General features: G+C 45.7%; 1 protein-coding gene across 1 annotated transcript; it reads left to right on the top strand.

The window, feature by feature from the left end:
• The first annotated feature begins 236 nt into the window (after positions 1-236).
• LOC136539745 (beta-amylase 3, chloroplastic-like) lies at positions 237-3750 on the top strand. The gene is made up of 4 exons (XM_066531720.1): positions 237-909; positions 2213-2423; positions 2533-2643; positions 2753-3750. The coding sequence occupies exons 1-4, from the start codon at positions 374-376 to the stop codon at positions 3551-3553; spliced, it is 1659 nt and encodes a 552-aa protein (XP_066387817.1). The 5' UTR covers positions 237-373; the 3' UTR covers positions 3554-3750.
• The last annotated feature ends 5795 nt before the right edge of the window (positions 3751-9545 follow it).

Here is a 9545-nt window from a genome sequence, read left to right as displayed (position 1 = left end):
CGTCGATCTAAAGGGTCCAGATTTTAAAAGCATATCTTCATAGACATATTTATGAAAAACTAAAAAAAAAAGGCTAAAAACCAAAAAATTCAGTCGCCGTCGCCCCCGGCTCCACCGCCAATTCCTCTATAAATAGAGCTCCCAGCGCACGCCGAGACTCTCCTCCCAATTCCCCTCTCATTTGCGCAGCCTTCTTCTGCAGGCGAGTTTGAAATCATCTCGTTCAATTCAGATCGTCCCCTGCTCTCTCTCTCTCTCTCTCTCTCTCTGTCTCTCGCCAAGCACAAGCTTCTGTGTGTGCGTTCGTGTTGCGGCGGCCTTGTTTGCTGATTGGCTGCTCAGATCCTCTCTGATCCAGAGGCAAGCAAAAGCCATGGCTCTCACGCTGCGTTCCTGGACATCGTTCCTGTCGCCCGTGGACCCCACCTCCAAGCTCCTCCACAAGCCCGCCGACGAGGCGCCGCCGTGCTGCGTCGCGGTGCCCCCTGCCGCGCCCAGCCGCAGGCCGCGCGCGCTCAGTGCGGCCGCGGCCGCGGCGCCCTCACCGGCGGCGGCGACGGATCGCGCGCCGGCGGAGGCGCTGCACGGCGGCGGCGGCGCGGGCCAGCAGCACGGGCTGCCGCGCGGCGGGGTGCCGGTGTACGTGATGCTGCCGCTGGACACGGTGGGGCCCGGCGGCCAGCTGTCGCGGCAGCGCGCCGTGGCGGCCAGTCTGATGGCGCTGCGGGGCGCCGGTGTGGAGGGCGTCATGGTGGACGTGTGGTGGGGCGTCGTGGAGCGGGACGGCCCGGGGCGCTACGACTGGGAGGCCTACGCCGAGCTCGTGCGCATGGTGGAGCGCGCCGGACTCCGACTCCAGGCCGTCATGTCCTTCCACCAGTGCGGGGGCAACGTCGGCGACACCTGCAAGTAAGCATCTCCATTCCATAAATCACCTTGCCTTGCCCTGCCCTGGGTCCTGGTAGCTGTAGCAAACTAGCAATCACGCTGATAAAGCTGCGACGTTGATTTGGTGCGAGCTCAACTCTTGATGCTTCAGAGTTCAGATTTCATAGTGTGAAATCTACTGCGACGTTGAAGGTTTTGAGGAACCAATTGCTGTTCTTAGGGGGTGTTTGGTTGGACCTTCTCAATTTTGGTCACTGTCACATCGAACTGTTTGGTACGAAGTATTAAATATAGACTAATTACATAGACTAATTACATAGTTTACGACTAATTTATGAGACGAATCTTTCAAGCCTAATTAGGTAATGATTTGACAATGTTTTGCTATAATAAACATGTGCTAATGACGGATTAATTAGACTTAAACAATTTGTCTCGTGGAGTACCGATGGATTATGTAATTTATTTTTTTTATATCCGAACACCCCATACAACAGTCCTCCTGACATACCTTCTAAATTTTAGTCGCAGGAACCCAACACTACCTTAGCTTCAAAGGTGTCTAATCTAAAAGCATAATAAATCTCAAACAGGGGGTTACTGGATTTGGTTGACGGTTACTGTGGTTTGTCGCTTTTCATTTGTTGGTCCCTTGCACGCAAGGAACTTGGTATGCCCCGGTCGGCAAGCAATCAGAACACTATAATATTACTAATAGCAACAGAACAGACACAGAGACGTCCCTATCACAGGAATTGAAGGGGGCATTGTGCTTGATGAGAAAAGACAGAGACGTCCCTATCACAGGAATTGAAGGGGGGAATTGTGCCTGATTAAGGCTCCGTTGAGTTCCGAGCCAAAAACAAAAAAATTTAAGATTCTTCGTCACATTCAAATTTTGCGGCACATGCATGGAGTACTAAATGTAGACGAAAAAAACTAATTACACAGTTAGCCGAGAAATCGTGAGACGAATCTTTTAAGCCTAAATAGTCCATAATTAGACAATTTTTGTCAAATAAAAACGAAAGTGCTACAGTAGTCAAAAGCCAAAAATTTTCGGAACTAAACGGGCCTTAAGTGGTCATAATTTTGCAAACCTCTAACCAAAAATACTAAAATTGTGCATGAGTAAGTTTATAGGGCTAAACTGCTAACCAACAGCAGCAACTTGTGCTCGATTTAAGTTGGCATAATTAATTTTGCAACAGAAGTGATTAAACAAAAACAGAGTATGCCTAACAAACTTGGATGAAAAGGGTGAATGATTTCTCTGTTGTTGGAACTCTTGATTGATTCATGTTGGTTGCTCTGACGTTTGCAGCATCCCGTTGCCGCCATGGGTGCTGGAGGAGATGCGCAGCAACCCGGACATCGTGTACACGGACAGGTCCGGTCGCCGGAACCCTGAGTACATCTCTCTCGGCTGCGACTCACTGCCGGTGCTCAAGGGCCGGACCCCCATCCAGGTCTACACCGACTACATGCGCAGCTTCCGCGAGAGGTTCCGTGACTACCTCGGCAATGTCATCGCGGTAATTAACCAGCCACCGTTATTACGATCACTTAACATTACAATGCAGTTGAGCATAAGGATGTCATGTTGTGATCTTAGGCTAAACCACTTGTGTTTAACTGTTGCAGGAGATCCAAGTGGGCATGGGTCCTTGTGGAGAGCTGAGGTATCCTTCATACCCTGAGGCCAACGGAACATGGCGTTTCCCGGGCATTGGCGAGTTCCAATGCTATGACAAGGTAGGAAACAACACAGGCACATCTGATAATGAATTGTTGAGGCTTGAGGGGTATTCGGAGTTGCTGGTGAACGTTTGCTGAATTGTTCTCCGTGTTTGCGTTGGTACAGTACATGCAGGCATCGCTGGAAGCCGCAGCCGTGGCGGCGGGCCACGAGGAGTGGGGGAGGGGCGGACCGCACGACGCCGGGGAGTACAAGCAGATGCCCGACGACACAGGCTTCTTCCGGCGCGACGGCACGTGGAGCACCGAGTACGGGCATTTCTTCCTGGAGTGGTACTCGGGCATGCTCCTGGAGCACGGTGACCGCGTCCTGGCCGCGGCCGAGGCCATGTTTGGCAGCACGGGCGCAACGCTCTCCGCCAAGGTCGCTGGCATCCACTGGCACTACCGGACCCGGTCCCACGCCGCGGAGCTCACGGCCGGGTACTATAACACGCGGGACCGCGACGGGTACGCGCCGATCGCGCGCATTCTGACCAAGCGCGGCGCCGTGCTCAACTTCACATGCATGGAGATGAAGGACGAGCAGCAGCCACAGCACGCCAGCTGCTCCCCCGAGCTGCTGGTGCAGCAGGTCAAGGCCGCGGCCAGCAAAGCCGGGGTGGAGCTCGCCGGCGAGAACGCGCTGGAGCGGTACGACGAGGCAGCGTTCTCTCAGGTGACGTCGACGGCGCGCGGTGCGGGCCTGGCCGCGTTCACGTACCTGCGCATGAACAAGACGCTCTTCGACGGCGACAACTGGCGGCAGTTCGTGTCCTTCGTCAGGGCCATGGCCGACGGCGGCGCAAGGCCGGCGCTGCCGCGGTGCAACACGGGGCACTCGGACCTGTACGTCGGGTTCGTCGACGCCGCCAAGGGGAGGAAGGCGCCGGAGGCCGAGGGCGCCGCCACCGGCGCGGCACTGTAGGTGGATGCCCATGCGTGTGCGTGCACACAGACACATGCGCCGTGCTGTTGTATATGTGTAGGGTACGTGCACCGAAGAAGGGGAACTGTATAGATTCAGTCAGGGCCTTGCAGGTTGCAGAATTTTATAGGCTGTAATCGAGCAGGTAGGTAAGGAGGCAGGCATGTCAGAACTTAGGCTGTCAGCAGTTTATGATTGTAAGTTTTTTCGCTCTCTCCGTCACATCAAATCTTTGAACATATGTATGGAGTATTAAATGTAGATAAAAAAATAACTAATTACATAGTTTGATTGTAAATTACGAGACGAATCTTTTGAGCCTAATTAGGCCATGATTGAACAATAATTGTCAAATACAAACGAAAGTGCTACAGTACCAACTACTGATTCCGATTCCTCAGTCTAAACGAAGCCTTGTTCCATTTCGAACTGTACTATAAGGAGCAGCTTGGTGACTGTTCACTGTCATGAAGGAAAATAGAAATGCCATTTACTACAAGTAACTAGATGAACTACAAATTGCGCATACATTTTCACAGTGCTCAGTAGGAAACATGGCAGGTGTGAAATCAACCAATGACACTTGTAGCTATCTGAAATCAGTGATTGATCACTGAGAAAAACATACCTTACCTTGCCTATAGTGATCCATGGGTAGTTAGTGTTTTGAGCAGTCTTGGTAAAATAAACTAAAAAATGGTTCCGCTAAAGTCATGGTAAACAAAGAGGTCTTCAACTCTGTAACGTAGTGAAAACTATACTTACAACCATCCTTGATTCCGCATCATTTTACACAGAATCTCTTGTATTAAGATTTTTGAATGGAATAAAACTTGTTGAGTAAGTAGTTAATTAAAAATAAATGACAAGATAACCAATTAATCAAACTGTACCATTGTTTGAAAATGAAAGAAAGATGCCCCAACTTGAAAAATGAATAGACCTTAGCTGGTTAGCAATTAATCAAACACAGGGAGACACTGAAGTCTTCGGATGACCAAAAATGGTTAGTTCTATTTGCCCTCAATGAACATTTATATGATATAATAAGGTTATGTGAATCAACTATTTTAGTTCGCAGGACTAAAAAATAAACCAAAATACTGTTCCGGCTGATTGTTGTGAGGGAAAAATACGGTTCTATCTGGGAACACTGTTCGCGTGAACAGTGCCATTATGAGAGCGCTGGCAGCCCAGCCGCAGCTGGCCAGCCAGCCGAACGCGGTGTTAGTATCACAAAAATGGTAATGGGAATATCTATTTTAATATCACAAAAACTGAAACAATGGAGCCATCATCTGTCATGGCATCTTCAGTGCGGACTTTTGTTAAAGAGAAACCTAAGCATCACATAGCTTCACTAATAACCTGGGGAAAAAAATAGTCGCTTCTTTTCTAGTTTAGTCCTGCATTACACATGTACATTTGCTAATCCAGAACAAAATTTAACAATTTAATTACACTTATAAAGACATCTTCACGACCTTTTGGCAGTATTCCTCGTCAATTAGCAGCCAGTGAGCCAGAGATTCATTGGCAACCTGTAAGCATCCATTCCATGAAACATGCACCATGTAATATGGCATGAAATTATTTATGGCAGAGAAATGTACAAACAAAGCGTATATGCATATGAAACCACAACAAATGAAGTCCTCAATGGTAAAACAGTTTTCCTATGAAACATAAAAGACGAACAAAACATTCAGTAACGTTCAGACTTTGGTTCTGCATGATTTTTTTCAAGCGTCAATACATGGCAATTAGTGCAAATAACATTTACAATCCTGCCATCCGGATACTGATTGGTGCTATCTAACAGTAGCAAGTGCATTAGGCAATCAAATGCTTACAAGAAGGCATCAAGTGTTTAGAAGCGCATTTTCTATCCGTTGTTTCTCCTCCATTCAGACATTCAGGAAATTGCAAGCCTGCTCAAACTTTTGTGCCGATTCCCAGGCAAAAATAGCTAACTGAGCAGGTTGTTCCCTCCTGAGACGGAAGAAAAGCTGTAGAACACTAGAAGAGGAAGAACTCACCGCGGTGGCCCGAATCTTCTATCAAGTGACCAAATGTATCAATCCTGCCATTCCATAAATCGTAAGGGAACAGCACGCTCAGTGAGAGATCAACAGGAGGGGCAGCATTAGCGTACCGTTGGCGCGAAAACGTGGTAGCCACGCCGGGTGGACATGCAGCAAGCCGAAACGATCTGGAGATCTGTCTGGCTTCAACGCAGGACCAGTCGACCCTACTGAATTCCCAAGGACTTCGACACAGGACCAGTCGACTCTACGAATTCCCAAGGACGTGCCGGTCAACTTGAGCTGCAATTGACAAAGAGAGAAAGTTTATCAGTAATTTAGGGTGGAACATGCTGGTTTTGCCCAAGTGTGCCTGCTTCGGGAGCGGCTAAACGGGAAAAATCGACTAAATAGCCGATACGAGAAGAAATCGACTGTTAAGGACTGTAACGCTCGCGGGTCATGATTGATTTTATAGTAACGAATACAATGCACCCAGTTTTAATGATCCTTTCTCTTAACCTATTAACATGTATGCGTCAAAGATGCATCACTAGCTAAATTGGATTTGATCAATACGTGGTGTAGAGCCAATAAATCCGGTGAAAAGGGATATGCCACGCAAATAATCGATTGTTCGATATAGACAGATTTACAAACTGTCTAGATCTAATTTATTACCGTCAACAGTGAGGTTCGACTGGATCGATGCAGCTATGATGATGATAGTCTAGAACCAGAAAATCTATAGAACCGACCATACTTAACAGGTTTATAAAAGCGTGACATATCTGTGAAAAGTACAGGCGAATCGGCCAAAATAGCCGATTCGGATAGAAAAGGGTTTATAGCATGTGAACAATCGACTGTTTAATATGGACAGATCTATAAACTCATCAGATCTAACCTGCTATCCTTAACAATGGGGTTCGATCGGATCGATAGCAGCCATGATAAAGATAACAGATCAAACCTTTAAAATAAACATATCTATTCACATTTAACAGAATCATAAAGACACACTATAAGCGTTAAAGTATGGGCGATCAGCTGTTTAGACGATGCAAGCATAGCAAACAAGTCAAGGTCACATCTGGTCAAAAGCAAATCTATCAACTAGCATACTCTGATTTAAAGTGCTAACAGTGGAGATCGACCGGATCGTTACAGCCATATTAGCGAGCTATAGATTAGATTCAACTAGCTAGTAAACCTTCTCAAGATCAGACATGCCTTAGCCAGCGTACTATGCACAATCAAGATCGAAGTACAACGATCGATAAAACATAATCCGTCGTTTAAAGTAAGAACCATCGCAATGTGATAAAATAAACGATGGACTAAAAGGATGTGAGGCTAATCTAGATCGATCTCGATCGGGCAGGTTGATATTACTGAAACTAATGACAACAAGAACATCAGTAAAATCGGTAACTTAATGAATCTACCTGAAGGATGCCACCTTAGGTAGAACCGATAACTTGACCTTAATCTAACTCGAGCAGTGGAGGTCGAACTTAACCGATGCAGCCGTACTTGAACTAAATAAGGATCGATAACTAACTTATACTAGAGCTCGTAAGAGGTCGGCCGGACCGATGCAGCCTTACGAACTAAAAGTATAATGCCATGACGGTACTTATAGACAAGCCGAAGGTCGACCGGATCGATGCTAGCCCTGCTTGTTGAAGAACTCACCGAAATCTACAGTGCTCCTACTCCTAAGGGTTGGCGTGAAGCTGAAAAAAGTAATTGGTACTGATTGATTGGATGTCTCTTACAATAGCCGGGGTCCAATATTTATACCCGAAACTTAAACATGAATCCTACTCAAATACGACTTATTACGATCTTTAAAATAAAAGAAAACATTCCTAATTTAAGATAACTTAGACCCTAATCCTTTACTTTTCATAGAGTCCGACATATCTTCCTCTCCCGACGCCATCTGTATGTAATCCGTTGATGTTATCTGCTGACGTCTATAAAATAGCTTGATTTCCGATACCACATCAAAATCTGTTGATATCGATTCACATCTGATCGATCCCTTGATAATACAATCTTGGAAGTTTCGAGTTCCCACGTTCTTCTCTTCCCAAATTTTAGTGTAAACACATGCCCCCTAATTTGGGGACAAAAATGATTTTATTCCAAAATTTCTATTTACCTGTTCACCGTGTCACAACCGTTCATTCCTAAATATACGCGTGACTCCTGATTTCTCGATCTGAATTTTGTATAATACCTCAACAGTATCTTTTCCAACTTACTTGGCCCATTTGCTTTCCTCTTCTTTCTCAAGCAAGCCTCAACAACCAAAGCCGCCATCGCCAAGGCCTTAACCCTAGCAAATCCTTTGTTCTGTCCAGCTGTTATTCAAGTAACCTCCCTCAGATTTGGATCCATCCTAGCTACAATGGCGACCAGCAACCACGTCCCTGATGTATGCTTTCAAGTTTCCCGTCTTCCAAGTATCAGCTGTTACCATGCGTTTCCTTTCTTCTCAAATCTATTTTATCTGGTTTCTAGAAGATGAGGAACGATATCTTGATTTCATCGGCTATTGCTCCCAATGTCTATTATCTTAGGGTCTATGGGTGACCCTAATCCATCTAATTTTATCAGTCAAGAAACCAACCTGAGTCCCCTTCAAATAATCTATAGTAGATTTGTCCTCTTGGAGCACCAAAACCCCCTTTAGAAACTAGCCCAAAATACCTAAGGGATGGAAAGATTGGTTTCACAGAGTGTCAGACAAAAAGGGCAGAGACTGGGAAGTGTATGGTTTAAGCCAATGCCTGACACTTTCTCTGTCCGGAATGGAAAGAAATTGATTCACTCCTAATTGTCAGCTTCTTACTTTTGGTCAAACACCTTGAATGCCTTCGTCTTTGGTCATGGCACGATGACTGTTACTTTGGCCGATGTTTATATGTTGATTGGCCTTAGAATAATAGGACCAATGCAGCTGTACAAATTCTTAGGTGCTGGGTCAAAGAAACTAGCCAAAATATCAGACTACATAGGATGAGCAAGTTATATCTAGAACCACATTGGGAATGAATCGACTAGTTAGCGAAAGAGAACATGTGGCTTTTCTGAACATGTGGTTAGAAAGATTCATCTTCTGTGGGTCATCTTGTGGTCCAACTTTTAATTATAAATACTTGGCAGAGCATCTAGCAACTGGCAATGAAATCCCCCTTGGAAAATACCTACTAGGATCTGCTTATCATCTTATGCACCAGGTAGTTGTCCAGTTGCTGAAGAATGAACCAGTGCATACTATTAGTGGCCCTTGGTGGTTGATACGATTATGGCTGAACCTGTATATGCACAGGATTGTAAGACCCGATCTTAGAAATCTAAGCTTTCCTTCTTCCAACTTTGCTAAAGATTACAAAGGGAAGGAAGGAAGGAAGAGTTCGATAGTGCATGAACTATGGTGAAACTGCATCAGCCATAACAATCGCTGTTGATGTAGGCCATCTTTTTAAGACATTCTACAAAGGATTTGATGCAAACATCTTGACTTGGCTTCCTTATGATGAAGATGAAGATAATTTACTGGTTCTGCCAGTCAAATTTTGGTTTGAATTAGGCTGTTCAGATGAAATAGCTGCAGCAATCTTTAGTTGCATCATCAAACCTTGTGTACTACCAGCTGAATTTCACCATGGCCGTGGCAAAATGGCTACTGATTCTTTTCTCCCAGAAAATCTTCCAACTTAGGAATTCTACAATCCTTGCTTCATGGCCCATCAATTCGGCCTTGGTCACCTGCCTCCTTAACTCTTCTTCAAGAATACACTAAAGCCAAGAGAAGGTATCAGTGAAGTAATGGAAGATTCTAGAGAACTAGGATTGGATCTTCCCTCCTTTTGCTTGCATGACTGGACAAGAGTCACCTTCTCTTCCAACCTGTTTGACTCCTGGTGGCAAGAGTGGTATTTCCACCTCTTCTG

The sequence above is a fragment of the Miscanthus floridulus genome, chromosome 1 (assembly GCF_019320115.1).
Source record: "Miscanthus floridulus cultivar M001 chromosome 1, ASM1932011v1, whole genome shotgun sequence".
NCBI lineage: Eukaryota > Viridiplantae > Streptophyta > Magnoliopsida > Poales > Poaceae > Miscanthus > Miscanthus floridulus.
The sequence above is the reverse complement of the archived record's forward strand: the minus strand, read 5'-3'. Positions and strand labels throughout refer to the sequence as shown.